Source organism: Mus musculus, chromosome 12, assembly GCF_000001635.26.
Source record: "Mus musculus strain C57BL/6J chromosome 12, GRCm38.p6 C57BL/6J".
Classification (NCBI taxonomy): Eukaryota; Metazoa; Chordata; class Mammalia; order Rodentia; family Muridae; genus Mus; species Mus musculus.
In genome coordinates this window covers 4,995,069-5,012,833 of record NC_000078.6, presented here as the reverse complement: position 1 = coordinate 5,012,833, position 17,765 = coordinate 4,995,069, and the positions used below count along the sequence as shown (strand labels likewise).

The window sequence follows — 17,765 nt, the reverse complement described above, 5'->3', positions numbered from 1 at the left end:
TGGATAGAGCCTATATATTTAAACAAATGTGCATATGGATACAAGATATAGAAAGAAGAACAAGAAAGTGGGTAAGGGATGAGGAACAACAGGATGCAGGAGTTGTGAAAGAAGATAGAAAGCTATTTTTCTAGCTTTAACTTTGTTGTGGATTTTGTTTGTGGTGTTTTTTATTTCAAGTTCATTACCAAAATTTTACAAAAGGAGATAACACAGGGAATCTTGTACAAACTTTACCCACTGATGAAATCTTTTACGACTACAATATCTAATGAAGATACTGATGTTATACATTTCCATCAGCACATATAATTTCATGTTTATTTACGATCTATGTACATTATATCATTTGCCCATTTTATTACTGAAATGTTTGTATTTTCTGCTGTAAGGTGCTGAGAGATGTCCATCCTGTCTTCTTCACGGTCCTTTGTCAGCTGTATGAACTGAATTACAAAATGATCTTTCAAGCTCAATGTGGCGGCACACACCTTTAATCCTAGTACTCTGGGAGCAGAGGTGGGTGGACATCTGTGAGTTCTAGGAGAGTCAGAGCTATGTGGCTGAGAATCTTTCTTAAAAAAAAAAAAAGGAAGAGGAAGAAGAGGAAGAAGAAAAAAAAGAAGAGGAGGAGGAGGAAGAGGAGAGTGTGTGTGTGTTTCATAAAGCTTAACTTTTAATAAAAAAATTTTTTTTCTTGCCATCATACTAAAGTTCAGGACTCAAATAGTAAGTATTGTCACAGGGTCTTTCCATGAAAACTGAAAGTCAATGAACCACCCAATCATGAGTTCAAGTCCAGCCAGGGCTATAGAGAAAGACTCTGTCGCAAAAAACCATAAAGATGGCTTAATGGGTAAAATACTTGCCTTAGAGACTTGAGTTCAATCTCCAAAACCCTCATAAAGGTAAAAAGAAATAACCATAGTCGTCCATCACACAAACACAGTAAATAAAAATTTTAAGCATAAAGAAAAAAATACAGAGAAACAGAAAATTTAAGCCAGACATGGTGACTCCATCCCAGCACTGAGATGCTGAAACAGAATTGATGAGACTAAACACATATTTATCTACGTGTATATAAAAAAGTAAAATAAACTGTTATCAAGGTAAATATATTTGATATATTAACAATATAACACATAAACAACAAAAACCCAAACAAGTAGATATTTATGAAAAGATAAGAAGAAAGAGAAAAAATATTTAGTATCGATAAGAACAGTTAGGATAAATGAAAAGGAACGGGAGGGACTAAGGGGATAGAGAGTGAATCTGGAAGAGGGTGGGAGAAGAGTGGGGGTGCATATTAAAGTGCACTTATGCATGTATGAGATTTTCCAAGAATTAATTATAATGACATTTAAAAAAATAGAACAAGGAAATATAGGCTTAAAATTGTTTTATCAAAAAATGGTGTTTTCTTGTAGAGGCTGAAAGATTAGCAATAGGACCTCGTTTTTTCTGTAACTTTAAAAGGAGGAAAAGAAAGCTTCCTCCATGTCAGTCCTTCCTTACGACAGCCTAGAACCCAACAAATCCTTGGGGTTTTCTAAGAGCTATGCAAGCATTTCCAAACCCAAGAAAAATAAAATGCTTAAAACAGGGCTATGGTAGCCTTTCAAATACCACATAATATATACTAAATAAATATTTTTAAATTAGCAAGTAAACCAGAAAAGACCACATTCTAACCAGCTTTTGTTGTTAAATTCCACTGTCAACATGACTGGATATGGAATCACCCAGGAGATTCAGCTCTGGTTGTGTCTGTGAGCAGAGACCTCCAGTGGACACCTCCAGTGTAAACAACACACTCCACGGTCCGGGCCCACACAAGAGGAAGCACACCGCACCAGCACTCCCCACTCAGTGTGACCAATGTCTTGCTCTCCCGCCACTGTTGTGTGTGCTTTCTTATCGGAATCAACTGCATTTATGCAAACCCTTCCTTATTTGTGTCAGGCATTTTGTAACAAGAGAAAAGTGATATACCACCTCTCAGATTATCAAACTTGCCCCGCTCCACAAAGGAATCAATAACCTGTTATTCATATCCTGCCATTTCAAGAACCAGGTACTTCAAAGAGGAAAACATAGAAAAAACTGATAACTTTTTCCTCTTGGCTTTCTGAGCTGTTGAATACAGAATATAGGCTTAAAATTGTTTTATCAAAAAAATGGTGTTTTCTTGTAGAGGCTGAAAGATTAGCAATAGGACCTCGTTTTTTATGTAACTTTAAAAGGAGAATTTCTGAAGTTGGGGTTAATAAAACTTTAACAAAGATGTACTCAACCTTGGATTAGGTACACACAGCCATTTTCAATATGTCTATCTAGGCCAGGGGATGGCTCAGTGGGTAAGGCTGTTTGCCACCAAGACTGATGACTTGAATATTTTTTAATTCCATTGTCTTTTTAGTGTAAAGCTTTGGGACTTACCAGTATGTTTCCTTCGTGGTGGTGCCATTGACGCCTGATGGAGAATAAGTTCTTGGAAAAATTTTCTTCGATCTTCTTCAATAGGTCTTTGAATATATAATACCTCTTCATACTGTATTCTAAAGATACATTTAACCTATACACACATACATAAAAGAGAATACAGAATTAAAAGCATACATAATAAATCAAATTAAAATTCCTCCCTTGGGGCTGGAGAGATGGCTCAGTGGTTAAGAGCACCAACTGCTCTTCGGAAGGTCCTGAGTTCAATTCCCAGCAACCACATGGTAGCTCACAACCATCTGTAATGGGATCTGATGTCTTCTTCTGCGACAGCTACAGTGTACTTACATCTAATAAATAAATAAATCTTTTTTAAAAATTCCTTCCGGGCTGGAGAGATGGCTCAGTGGTTAAGAGCACTGACTGCTCTTCCAGAGGTCCTGAGTTCAATTCCCAGCAACCACATGGTGCCTCACAACCATCTGTAATGGGATCTGATACTTCTTCTAATGTGTCTGAAGACAGCTACAGTGTACTCATATACATAATATAAATAAATTTTCAAAAAAAATTCCTTCCATTTCTTGTCCCATTCTCAATAAGCACAGCACATCCATTCTGACAAAAGCTTTGACTCCATAAACGAAACCACAAACAAGAGTCCAGTTGTCTAAGTCAATAACCAGCGGAAGCATGTACATAAAAATCATCAGTAACTGATTGAAGAGATATTAGGTAATACCAAAATATTTAGATCATACAATAAGGAGCTATAAGCATATTAACACTAACTCTTTAAAATCTTCCTATTTCTTTCTATTGCTCATCCTCTGTTCTTTCCCTACCAAGTCTATTCATTGCACCCTCCGGAATCCTGGTTCCACTGTCAATAAACTAGAGTTTGAAACACTTCACCTCCCATCTCCTCATCTACTCTAGCAAGGCTCCCCCTTCCAAAATATGCTACTTAAAGTCCTGTATACCATCCACATTTGTCACAGACACTCAACACTGCCTTTGATTTTTTAGTCTGGTTGGTTGGTTAATTGACTGGCTTTAGGTCTAACTTCTACCTTCTAGACGCCAAAGTCTGATAAAAAGCTTTTCTTATTGTTTAGAATATCTCTCCCATTTTGTGGTTTGCCTTTCCCTATATCAATAATATCCACTGATATACATAAGTTTTAATTTTTGCAAGATCCACCTTACTTATTTTTAGTACTTTTGTTTTTGCTTTTTCGGTACCATGTCCAAGAACTTCCTGTCAAATATGGTGTTTACTACCATGCTAACCTCTAAAAATCTTAAAAGTTGTAGCTCTTACATATGTTTGACTTGCTTTTGAAAGAAAGAAAACTAAATTCAAGACTTTAAAGCCCTAGCCAGAAAGTTTATTCAAGGTCCATGTCTCATGTGGCTTGCTAGTTAGGGGACTTTTTGGGCTTAGAGCAAAGAACAAAGGCTGTAAAGCCATCCTAGGAACCAACAAGCCTTCCAGATAAGAGAGGCATGCAATCTCCGGACAAGCTCAAGATGAGTAATGGACCACCTGCTAATATGGTTTGGGTTTTGGCCAGATGTCCTGCCCACCAAGACAATCACCCTCCCTTATTACTATCACATACTGCTCTCTGATGTTTAAATTGCCCATTTGTGTGTAACTGCACCGATTCCTCCCCCAAGCCCCAGCCCCTTTTCTATAAAAACCCCTAGCTTCCAAGCCTTGGGATTGAATCCACTGTCTCCTGCGTGAGATACGTTTCGACCCGGAGCTCTGCCATTAAACTACTTCATGTAATTACATCAGGTTGGTCTATTCGTGATTTTTGGGTGCACACCGAATCGGGAACAGAGTGGGGGCTTCCCCACTAGGTTCTTTCACTTTAAGTTAATTTTGCATTATGTATTAGGTAAGCATTCAGCTTCATTTTTTTTTTAGCATGTAGAATAGACTTTCCCAGATGTAACAGTCCCAAAACCTTTATCAAAAATCATTTGATCGGGTCGGGTGGTGGTCATGGTGGTGGCATGCACTTTTAATCCCAGTACTTGGCAGGTAGATCTCTGTGAGTTCAAGGCCAGCCTGGTCTACAGAGTGAGTTCCAGGACAGCCAAAGCTACACAGAGAAACTCTGTCTCGAAAAACAAAAATAAACAAAACAAACAACCCCTCCAAAAAAAAAACCAAATAAACAAACAAAACTCCACATTTTTAACGTCATACATCAGAAAAATGACCTATTTTAAAACTTATCTACCAGTCTGTGGCTTGCTTTTCATTTTTAGTGAAATCTTTTCAGTAATAAAGTTAAATTTTCTTTTTTATTCTACTACTGTAGCTTTTCAAAAAAGATATTAAGTATGCGTATATATGAATATGGATTGTAACAAAACAGAGTGTCACAGCTACTGCAGTTATAAGGCTACTGATGTCGGTGCTGGAAACTGAACCCAGATCTTCTGCAAGAGGATAGCCGTCTCTTCAACTTCATACTATATAGAGAGTTCCCATAATTTTTGACTTTTTCAATGTCTCTCTTCCCTGCAAACTTTAACTCCTGTTGAGCAGGGATCATCTACCTTTCCTATAATCCATTCCCTCGCTAACTCTGCTGTGCTTGAACTGCATGAGTGCCTAGGTGTCCGTGTGTGCTTACAGGTACAGGACCAGGAACTGCCCTAGGTGTCCGTGTGTGCTTACAGGTACAGGACCAGGAACTGCACTAGGGAGTGTGCTACTCGCTGTTGATAGAAAGGTACAAAAACAAACAGCAAATGCCTTAAGTGAATTCAAACTTAAGACATCACATTGCAGCAAACAGGCAAGTTAATAAATGTATAGAAGTTGAGTGATGGTCTTAACTGCAGGCAAAACACCAGTAAGCATAAAATAAAAAAAAATTACTTTTTAAAAAATTTAATCAAGTTGGGCAGTCACAGCACACCCTTTAATCCCAGCAGTCAGAGGAGGCAAAGCAGGCAGTTCTCCATAAGTTGGAGGCCAGCCTGGTCTACAGAGCAAATTCCAGGACAGCTAGGGCTACAGAGAAACCTTGTCTCAAAAATGAGAGGGTAGACAGACAGACAAACAGATAATTTTGATGAGTTTCATTCAAAGCCAATTTCTTCCCCTGAATAAACTATGGCTCTACTTTTTTTCAAACTCAAAAGTAAATGTCAGATATAATTTTTAAAAGAAAAATGCACAAAAATATTTAACCTAAATAAAATCTAACTCTACCAATGAAAAGCTACAGGTCACATCCCATCAGCTGATCTCACAAAGAATGAAGACGGACATTATAAAGGGCCAGATGATGGGGAGCTCAAAGCTTCCTGAGGAAGCTGTATACCCATCAGGCTCAGCTTTAGGCACAGAAGTTTCTCATTTTCACAACAGTGAAGAGAATGGTGGTTAAAAAGCTGTAGATTTAGTATAAAAATTGTGATTTTTATTCTAATTAAAAGTTGTTTAATTTAATAAGTCAACAATTTTTTAACAATATAATAAGGCAGAGACGTGGCTCAGCTGTTAAAGGCTAGGCTCACAACAATATGATAAGGCAAAATGGATAGTTAAGCACTTCTTACCTCTTCAGGCAGTTCACTGTACATGGTTTCAGAGGTAGACAATAAAAATATAGGTGAAAAAGACGGTATATCCTGCAGCAATGTCAAGAAAGTTGCTCTCACAGTGTCACTGACAGCATCCCACCAGTCACCAATATGAGGCATGTAAACAATACTCGGTACTGTTCTTCGAGCTTCTCGAAATATCTAGGGAAAGAACCAGTGATTAAAAGCTCAAATTGAGTACTCTAAAGCCTACACATCAACCCCTGGATACATTAAATATGTCAATCATCCCCAAACTTAATTTCTTAAGATAGGATACTAAAGCCTATATGTAACTCCTATGTACTCTTAGCTCATGATACATAAAAAGGTATTTTATAATTTAACCACTCCTATTCAGTACATAGTAATAGCATAAAGATAGAAAATTGGCCTTTACCATGTACAAACAAGGCACACCACTATAAAAAAGCTGCAAATAAAAAAGAAGCATAACACCTCTATCACCCATATTAATTTTAGTGTTACTAGTGAACTTCAATAAGGAAGAAAAGGACAGCACTGTTAAAATACTTAAGCAGTGTTTAAAAATCCCTGAATACAAGAATACATGATAACCAAGATACACTACCCTAGAACTTAAATTTAATGGATTTTCTGCTTACATACTTATTCAAATGGTGGCCTCCCCCAGCCTTGAAGCTGATTCAGACTTTGCTGCCACTGAATATGAGATCACCTGGGGTGTAGCCTTCCGATTTTGATGGCTCTATTGTTATGTCAGCTACCACTGCTCTTCTCTGAGACTCTGCTACCTGCTGAGAGACCCTGAGACAGACATTCAGGAGACACATCCTATCTTACAGGCTGGCTCCAGGCACCAAGACAAGAATGGACTTGGGGGCGGAAGGGTGTGAATAAGAGCCTTCCCCTTATAAGCATAATCTCTTAGTAAACTCTTGGGCCTTGATCAGAGAAAAATTTGTCTTGGCTTCATTCTTTTCTCGCTGTCTAGTCTCTCTCTCTTTCAGCCCCAGCCTGCCTTCCAGAAATACCCGGTTCATGTAGGCCACGGGCCGGCTTACTACTTCAACACATGTCTATCACTCAATTCTTTATAGTTACAAAACAGTGTTACTTCTCTAGAGAGGGAACAATAAGCTCTGAGACACTACCACTGTCAGCAAATTAAAAGGGCATTTTCCTCAGTTGTGAAAAGCATCCTTCCCATCACTCTGCCAACGCAGAAGAACCAGACTGGATGTTAGTTAACTGCTAAGCAGGACTGCTCTCCTCTGAATGTGACTTAACAGCTGCTGAGCCCAACACTGAATTCTTGCATGTTAATATGCAATCTTTTTCACAAGTTTAGATATAATGAACATCTGACAATATTTCTTCTACCTAGAAATTTCTATTCTGTAGTTATTTTCCATCTTTTAAACACATTACAATGAGCCTATGTAATGTAAACGATAAATAAGAACCTAACACAAATGACTAAGAGCAGATGTCGTAACACATGCCTATAATCCCAACCTGTAGGTGGCTGAGGCCAAAGGACTGCAAGTTCCAAGACAGATGGGGTTACAGAGCAAATGTGAGGCCAGCCTGGGCTACACAGCAAGACTTACACACAGACACACACACACACACACACACACACACACAAACACACGCATACAAACAAATCATTAGAGATTAGAGATTTTCTAAAGAAGAACTATTTTTATTTCATGAGCATCCTCACCAATTATTCACAAATGTTTCACACATTAAACCTTTTGAATAAAATAAAAGGCGTTAGGCATTGGCATAGCCTCACATGAGACAGCTATATAAGGGTCCTTTCTTTTTTTTTTTTATTACATATTTTCCTCAATTACATTTCCAATGCTATCCCAAAAGTCCCTCATACCCTCCCCCCCCCCACTTCCCTACCCACCCATTCCCATTTTTTTGGCCCTGGCGTTCCCCTGTACTAGGGCATATACAGTTTGCGTGTCCAATGGGCCTCTCTTTCCAGTGATGGCCGACTAAGCCATCTTTTGATACATATGCAGCTAGAGTCAAGAGCTCCGGGGTACTGGTTAGTTCATAATGTTGTTCCACCTATAAGGTTGCAGATCCCTTTAGCTCCTTGGGTACTTTCTCTAGCTCCTCCATTGGGAGCCATGTGATCCATCCATTAGCTGACTGTGAGCATCCACTTCTGTGTTTGCTAGGCCCCGGCATAGTCTCACAAGAGACAGCTACATCTGGGTCCTTTCGATAAAATCTTGCTAGTGTATGCAATGGTGTCAGCGTTTGGAAGCTGATTATGGGGTGGATCCCTGGATATGGCAGTCTCTAGATGGTCCATCCTTTCGTCTCAGCTCCAAACTTTGTCTCTGTAACTCCTTCCATGGGTGTTTTGTTCCCAGTTCTAAGGAGGGGCAAAGTGTCCACACTTCAGTCTTCATTCTTCTTGAGTTTCATGTGTTTAGCAAATTGTATCTTATATCTTGGGTATCCTAGGTTTTGGGCTAATATCCACTTATCAGTGAGTACATATTGTGTGAGTTCCTTTGTGAATGTGTTACCTCACTCAGGATGATGCCCTCCAGGTCCATCCATTTGGCTAGGAATTTCATAAATTCATTCTTTTTAATAGCTGAGTAGTACTCCATTGTGTACATGTACCACATTTTCTGTATCCATTCCTCTGTTGAGGGGCATCTGGGTTCTTTCCAGCTTCTGGCTATTATAAATAAGGGTGCTATGAATATAGTGGAGCATGTGTCCTTCCTACTGGTTGGGACATCTTCTGGATATATGCCCAGGAGAGGTATTGCGGGATCCTCTGTTAGTACTATGTCCAATTTTCTGAGGAACCGCCAGACTGATTTCCAGAGTGGTTGTACAAACTTGCAATCCTACCAACAATGGAGGAGTGTTCCTCTTTCTCCACATCCACGCCAGCATCTGCTGTCACCTGAATTTTTGATCTTAGCCATTCTGACTGGTGTGAGGTGGAATCTCAGGGTTGTTTTGATTTGCATTTCCCTGATGATTAAGGATGTTGAACATTTTTTCAGGTGCCTCTCTGCCATTCGATATTCCTCAGGTGAGAATTCTTTGTTTAGCTCTGAGCCCCATTTTTTAATGGGGTTATTTGATTTTCTGAAGTCCACCTTCTTGAGTTCTTTATATATGTTGGATATTAGTCCCCTATCTGATTTAGGATAGGTAAAGATCCTTTCCCAATCTGTTGGTGGTCTTTTTGTCTTATTGACGGTGTCTTTTGCCTTGCAGAAGCTTTGCAGTTTCATGAGGTCCCATTTGTCAATTCTCGATCTTACAGCACAAGCCATTGCTGTTCTATTCAGGAATTTTTCCCCTGTGCCCATATCTTCAAGGCTTTTCCCCACTTTCTCCTCTGTAAGTTTCAGTGTCTCTGGTTTTATGTGAAATTCCTTAATCCACTTAGATTTGACCTTAGTACAAGGAGATAGATATGGATCGATTCGAATTCTTCTACATGATAACAACCAGTTGTGCCAGCACCATTTGTTGAAAATGCTGTCTTTCTTCCACTGGATGGTTTTAGCTCCCTTGTAGAAGATCAAGTGACCATAGGTTTGTGGGTTTATTTCAGCAAAATCTTGCTGGAATGTGAAATAGTGTCTGAGTTTGGTGGCTGATTATAGGATGGATCCCTTGGTGGGGTAGTTCTGGATGGTCCATCCTTTCATCTTAGCTCCAAACTTTGTCTCTGTACTCCTTCTATGGGTATTTTGTTCCCTATTCTAAGGAGGAGTGAAGTATCCACCCATTGGTCTTCCTTCTTGATTTTCTTGTGTTTTGCAGATTGTATCATGGGTATTCTAAGTTTCTGGGCTAATACCCACTTATCAGTGAGTGCATATCAAGTGACTTCTTTTGTGATTAGGTTACCTCACTCAGGATGATATCCTCCAGATACATCCATTTGCCCAAGCATTTCATAAATTCATTGTTTTCAATAGCTGATGCTCACAGTCATCTATTAGATGCAACACCGGGCCCCCAATGGAGAAGCTAGAGTAAGCACCCAAGGAGCTGAAGGGGTCTGCCACCCTATAGGTGGAACAACAATATGAACTAACCAGTACCCCCAGAGCTCGTGTCTCTAGCTGCATATGTAGCAGAAGATGGCCTAGTCGGCCATCATTGTGAAGAGAGGCCCCTTGGTCTTGCAAACTTTATATGCCCCAGTACAGGGGAATGCCAGGGCCAAGAAGCAGGAGTGAGTGGGGAGGGGAGCAGGGTGGTGGGGAAGGTATAGGGGACTTTTGGGATACTTTTGAAATGTAAATGAAGACAATATCTAATAAAAAAAATTTTTTTAAATTTAAAAAAATAAAAGGCACTGCCAATACTCTAAGTAAGCAGATGACAGAGGCTCAGATAGACTCTCCCAAGGTGGAAGGACTACAGGTGTCCCTATCACATGTTTGCACCTTCCTTGCTTGCTATTTCCACCAGTACAGAGCAGCTGTAGACAGAGTTTCCTCAGGACTCACAAACTCTGACCTTTATTTAAAATACTAGTATCCTAAATTTTAGAAATCTATGATTTTTCACTCTTCAAAGTTCTTATAGAAAATTTAAAAAAAAAAAAGAACAAGCATAAATAGGAAGGAAGTACAATGGAGTGCAAACGCCACTGAGACATTTCTTTTCTTTTCTTTTCTTTTCTTTTCTTTTCTTTTCTTTTCTTTTCTCTTCTTTCCTTTTCTTTTATTACTGCATGCTGCCAAGAGCAGGCATGGTACGAGGAAGACAGGAACTAATTCTTACTACTTCTTTCCAGTTCTCCTGTCTATGCTGGGAAAACTAAGAGGAAGAGAAATTAAGAAAAAAGAGAAAGAAGACTAGCAAACAATAACTACTCACAAACTTCATAAACGGGTCACTGCAAGACACCTCATGCCTGGTGTGCAGGAGAAAACAAAACATGCCTCTACAAAACTGCCCCGCCTTTTACTCTAGTACTTCTTTTAGGCTGTCAGGAACACATGTGGACTCCACCCAGCTGCTCCCAAGTGCAGCCTCAAAGGCACTGCAACAGGGTAAGGATATGAGAACTTCATCAAGCCACAAGTCACTTGTTACAGTGACAAGCGCCCCGCTGACTGCCGACTGGGAACTGTGCCCTCAGACAATTCTCAGAGGTGAGGCTTTGTTTAGACTTTTTTTATTTTCATCAAATCTTCTTCAAAATTTATAACTTAAACATAATACTCTATTATTTCCAATGCCCTTAAAAAACCCTCTTTTTTATAAAATTTTACAAATTAGATTAGAGCAGCTGAGTCTAATACAAATACAGAAAACCCAAAAGCCTCCGCCTTTTTAACCCATGAGTATAAGGATGTGGCTGGAGAATTGACCTTACTACAGAAGACTAGAAGGGATAAACAACTTCTACAGATTTCTACAATGGTTCCTCTAAGCCTTTAGTGGGGAACCATCTTTACTTTCTAGAAAAGTGAAAAGCACTACTGAAGGACTTCTTTAACTCCTCAGTTTGTATACCACGATATTATGGTATACTTTCATAGTTTTAAATATAAAACCAACTAGTTCTAATTTCCCAGTATTATACTAAAAATTCAAAAAGAGAGCTGAAAGTTTAACTTAGTGAGGAAGTGCTTGTATAGTGTTTCTAAGACCCAAAGTCAATTAGAAGCACTGAATGAATGAAGGAATAAATGTTCCAAAACTAGCATTTTAAAATTCTTAGGAGTATAAACATCAAAGAAAAGAAATGTAATTTTATTGTGAATTTTGGGATGTTGGTTTAAGAGTAATGTAAAAGCAGCCTTTCAACAGCTTACCCATGATCATTAGACCATGTTTTGGTGTTGGGAAAGCAGGGTTTTGGGATTAGAACCCAGGGCTTCACACAACAAGCAAGTACTCTGTCACTGAGCTACATCCCATGTTGGCAACTTTTAAAGCTGTGGACTGAAATAGTCTTTGTGGAATCAAATACCGGTTAGTTCAGAGGAAAAATAGAGCCTAGTTTTAATGAAGTGGCAACTGGCTGGGAACAACTGATGCCATTTGAGAACTAGAAAAATACTCACCTATAAGGTGTCTTGGATTAGTGGATGTGCAAGGTGTAGTAGAAAACAGAAAAACTGTTATAGAGAAAAAAAGATAGTAGGCCAAATTACTGAACCAACCGTTTCAAACCACCTCTGACATGACCAGCACTCCTGCACACGTAAAATGACCATGTTCCAGTGTCTGCTCACATTGTTCATTTCCTCCTGGCTTCCATCTTGACCCAGACATTACAGTCTCTTAACCAGGTTTTCTTTTCCTTAAGGTCTTTTTTTTTTCCATCACAAATATCTTATGTCAAATATCAAAAGCAAAACTCAGCTTACTGGAACCAGTGGTCCCCATTCAAGGAAGCACTAATGGTATAAACCACTTATATTTATAGGAGTTCTAATTCTCTGAAAAGCAAGACTGAGGAGGCAGTAGTACTCCAGCCACCAAACTAAAGTGTCTGGGGCAGAGCGCCTCATGGGTCAGGCCCTCGGCTGGATTCCCCAGCACTACCTGCATGTATGAAAGGTTTGCATTTTCTTTGTTTTGGCAGCTCTTGGGATAAGATCCAGAGCTTTGCCCACGTTTGTTCGTGTGTCGGTGTCCTGCCAGCGGGTTATATACCCAATCCTACACATGCTTTAGGTAAGAATTTATAGCTTCATTACAAACCATTTGGTTTAATAATTGAAATATTGAAATCTAGATGAAAAAAATCAAATGCAAATGTGAATAAAGTAGAAAACTCAAAGCCAGATATGCTCTGACTTACCTAAGAGGGGCTATCACAGACAAGAGGCAAACAACTCTATGTCATCAAGAAACGTCTAGAACTGCAGTTACTTAATAACTAAAATTATGAAACACAACTAAAAGTAAAATTTGGGGGGCCTAAAACTCAATTTTTACAAAAAGCACTATATTTTAAAGCACTAATGAGTTGAATTTTTTTGTATCTTGCAATCATAAGATTACAGATTATTACTGGTGATTCATTCTATAAATATCATTTTACCGTATTTATACTATTCACCCCAGATACTGAGTATCTTCTGTGAAAACAAGGCACTGTACGACCTCTAGATCAAGAATTCAAAAAGAGGCGCCATGTTTTTCTACCTAAGTATAAGCCCAGCCACTGATGAAGCACATGTATACTGTTTCTGAACTGTGGCAACACTACAAAACAACCTCTGTGAAAGTTAGGCTTTCTGATATTTTCATTCCATAAAGACTTCAAATCAGTAACTGTTAAACAATCTGAAATAAGACAATTTAATTTGCTTACAAACTCAAGGAGAGTGTATGCCCCAGAAAAACCCAGACACCCATGTGAACAAACACAAACCAACCAGTGTGCACACCAGGCGCACATACATTAAAACTGGAACAACACAGAAGATTAGCCTGGCCCTGAACAAGATGGCATGCCAATCCGTGACATGCTGCATATCCTCTGAAGGGAGGGTGGATATACACCTGGGTAGGGAGGGTAGTAGGAAGACTGTGGGAGGAGCTGGGGAGGGAAAAAACATGGTCAAATATATGGGAAATGTTTTAAGTAAACTGAAAGGGGGAGACTGCAATAAGGTAAATATTAATTCTTTAATATTAGGGAGTCAACTGGCTTTCCCTGAGACCTTCCAGATATATTTTCTCTCTGGGAATAGAAAAATACTAAAACTTTCACCAAATAAAATATTTAATTCACCATTTCAAACTATTCATAACACTATACAGTACCTAAATTGCAAAGCTTTTAATAACCCAATATAAATGAGCTAAAGGTTTGGCTCAGTGTTTGAGACCACACATTGCTTTTCCTAAGGCCTGAGTTTGATTTTCAGCACCCATGTCGGGTGGCTTAAAATGACCGAAACTGCGTGCCCAGGGGCTCTGACACCTGACCTCTGTGAGCACTGTGTTCATGTGCACTTAAACCCCCATCATATACAAATACTTAAAATAATTTTAAAAATCTTTTAAAGAATAAACCACATATAAATTAATTATATTTTAATATCTTTAATTAATTATATATTTTAAATAATAATATCTCTTTTAACAAAGATAAAATACAATATTCATTCATCCTGTTTTTCCAAGTCAATAACAAGAACAATACAAGAGAGAGCATTTTCATCTGAGAATAGAATAGAGATGGAATTACAGTTATTATTGAGTTTTGTTCTGTTTTATTGTCTCGTGAGTCTTGGGGGGTAGGTTAAGAGAAAAAGTTTCATGTAATAGAGGCTGGCCTTGGACTCGTTACATAGCCAAGGATAATGCTGAACTCCTGATTTACCTGTCTCTACCTCTATGTACTGAGACCGCAGGCATGCACTACCCACACTGACACTAGTTTTTAGCAAGTCTCTTACTATAGATTACTAACACCTCGGGATGTACTGTAGAACTCAGGAACTATGGGTGAACTTAGGCACCAACCATGAATGTTCCAAGATTCCCCCTTCGCCTTGGGATACTATTACATGCTCAATAATGTAAGAGCAGCACATATACACACAGAGAATCATATTATGCCTATGGGTGCCAGACAAAGAGTGCAAAGTACTGTATCTCAAAATATCTATTTAAGACCCAGAATAGTAATAGATTGGAGCACGTGTGTAAAATATATCCCAAATCCAGTAAAATAGGACCCCTGGGTCTGGAGTCAAAAATTAAGAAATTTCAGTGAATTCTCCAAACAATTCTAAGACACACTAAATCTTAAACAATGAGGGAACTCTTCAGTAGGCACTAATTCCTCTAATATATTTCTCTCTTAATATCAATGTATAAGTCAAGGTAGACAGGTGGGGAGGACATTCTGCCTCTCACATACATACATTTTTATGGAAGATACATCTTACATGTGTATGTTTGTAAAAACAGCTAAGTAGTTAACACCATCACCACAGTATAAAGAACACTGCAGAGGTTTGTTCTCCTCTCCATTTTCTCATACAAAAGAATGACATTCCTTTAGAGGTTATTTAAGTATTCTTCCCTTTTTGCATTTTCATGCTATACTATTAAATATATCCAACTTATTTTGTATTAAGTATGTTAAAGGGAGCCAGTGGGTAAAGTTGCTTGATCAAACCAGATGTAAATAAATAAGTAAATAAATGTAGAACCTCACATGCATTAGAGAAACGCATGCTAAGAGTAACTTGCCATAGGCTGACTCTTCCATTACACATTCACTTAGAGGTGATCCTCAGGACAGAAGCCTAGTCCCAAGGAGAGAAGGAAGAAAGAAAGGAAAGGGATACAGAAAAAACAACTTTTTAATGCTATCATTTAGTACTTGAACCACACCTACTACCCTAGGATTTTTTTTCCTTATCTACTTAGAACCAGATTTGCTGATCTTTATAAGTTATTTTTTAAAATCAGTTTAATTTAACAAGAATATCTTTTTGGAGAATCTGTTAGAAAACTACTACACTTATAAACATTGATTAGCTGGTCCCCAGTAGTGTTCAGCAGTCTTGTCTAGCTGTTCCACTGCCCAGGCCCAGTCAAGGCCTAGCCAAGCTGGTGCTTATTCAAGCATGAGTTCTGCAACTAACAAGCTTCTGTTCTGCACTGAGAAAATGACTTTTCTCAAACTACACAGCCAAATGGTGACACCAAGGGTTTTTACTATTTTTCTCCTATCAATTGATATCCCTCCCTCCACTTTCATCATCAACATGACCAAAAAATTATAAAAAAAAAAAAAAATAAGAAGGAAGGAAGGAAAGAAGGAGGGAGGGAGGGAGGGAGAGAGAGAGAAAGAGAGAGAAAGAAAAAGAAAGCCAGAAATGATAGAGAGCAAAAAAATATGAAGTTAGGATTCACATTTAGCCAAGTTCTGTCTTTTCTTTAAAAGGCCAGGCTCTATGAAAGTACAGTTTATTACAAGGTGCCCCGAGTGCTCCTCATGTGTGCTTTACACACTAAACCTATAACCTGAGCCTCAATACACACAAACCAGACACACACACCAGACAACTACAGAAGAGACTCTCGTTTTGAAAATGGTTCTCTTTTAATGTGACTTTTTAAAAAAGTATCATATATCTCCAGCTGAGATATACCTTTTTGAAATGCTCTTACTGAAGAGCCCTCCAGAGTCCAGAAATTACAGGTGTTAGCAAACCCAACCCACCAAAATTATTTAAAGAGACAGGATTTGGGAAGGGGTGGGAAAGACAATTTACTGGGTAAAGTTTTCACTACCTAAGTATGAGGGAGCCCCTGACTGTGAAGACACACATAAGAGAATGAGCTTGTAATCCCAGTGTTGGGAGGCAGAGACAAGAACATACTTGAAGCTATCTGGCCAGCCAATTTAGCTTAATCAGTTAGAAGCAGGTTCTAGTAAGAGAACCTACCTCAAAAATAAGGTACAAGGCTGCTAAGAAATGACACTGGAGTTAATTTCTGCCCTCAACAGGCACCAATCATGTACGCACATGAGAGAGGAGGATCTACTGTACCTCTCGCCCTGGTTGATCTTATATGTCAGGACAGAAACTAAGACACTGACCATAGGTAACACAGCTACCTCCTTTGAAGGTAGCTTATCTTCCATTTGCATGATAGACAAATATAAATGCCATAAAAAGAAGAAGTTACAAACACAATAGTTGCTATTGTAGGTGGGACTTTTTCTTCCTTTATATTGTAATTATCAGTATAAATAAACAAAGTTAGCTGAAAATTTTAGCTTAGTGAAAGAGCACCAGCCACACACATACGCACAAAGTCCTAGGTCTGATCTTCATCACTGCACAACTAAAAACATAACTACCCCACTCCCAATGCTCCCCAACCCACCCACTCCTGCTTCCTGGCCCTGGCGTTCCCCTGTACTGGGGCATATAAAGTTTGCAAGACCAAGGGCCTCTCCTCCCAATAATGGCTGACTAGGCCATCCTCTGCTACATATGCAACTAGAGACACGAGCTCTAGGTGTACTGGTTAGTTCATATTGTTGTTCCACCTATAGGGTTGCAGACCCCTTCAGCTCTTTGGGTATTTTCTCTAGCTCCTCTATTGGGGGCCCGGTGTTCCATCCAATAGATGACTGTGAGCATCCACTTCTGTATTTGCCAGGCACTGGCATCGCCTCACAAGAGATAGCTATATCAGGGTCCTGTCAGGAAAATCTTGTTGGCATATGCAATAGTGTCTGGGTTTGGTGGCTGATTGTGGGATGGATCTTCAGGTGGGACAGTCTCTGGATGGTCCTTCCTTCTGTCTCAGCTCCAAACTTTGTCTCTGTAACTCCTTCCATGGGCATTTTGTTCCCCATTCTGAGAAGGAACGAAGTATCCACACTTTGGTCTTCCCTCTTCTTGAGTTTCATGTGTTTCACAAATTGTATCTTGGGTAGTCTGAGTTCCTGGGCTAATATCCACTTGTCAGTGAGTGCATATCATGTGTGTTCTTTTGTGATTGGGTTACATCACTCAGGATGATATCCTCCAGATCCATCCATTTGCCTACGAATTTCATAAATTCATTATTTTTAATAGCTGAGTAGTACTCCATTGTGTAAATATATCATATTTTCTGTATCGATTCCTCTATTGAGGGACATCTGGGTTCTTTCCAGCTTCTGACTATTGTAAATAAGGCTGTTATGAACATAGTGG

General features: G+C 39.0%; 1 protein-coding gene and 1 pseudogene across 6 annotated transcripts in view; one reads left to right on the top strand and one right to left on the bottom strand.

Annotated features, from left to right (window-relative positions):
* Atad2b (ATPase family, AAA domain containing 2B) overlaps positions 1-17,765 on the bottom strand; it is a 132,993-nt gene that overhangs the window by 34,563 nt on the left and 80,665 nt on the right. For 5 of the 6 annotated variants that reach the window (XM_006515117.4, XM_006515116.4, NM_001362349.1 and 2 more), the window contains 2 exons: positions 6,043-6,228; positions 2,446-2,581 (listed from right to left, as the gene is read on the bottom strand). In XM_006515117.4, the coding sequence (XP_006515180.1) occupies positions 2,446-2,581; positions 6,043-6,228 (322 nt within the window). Of the gene's footprint in view, positions 1-2,445; positions 2,582-6,042; positions 6,229-12,140; positions 12,195-17,765 lie in introns of all 6 variants that reach the window. The other variant, XR_381193.4, reaches the window with a different exon arrangement.
* On the top strand, positions 13,468-13,568 carry Gm23167 (annotated as a pseudogene).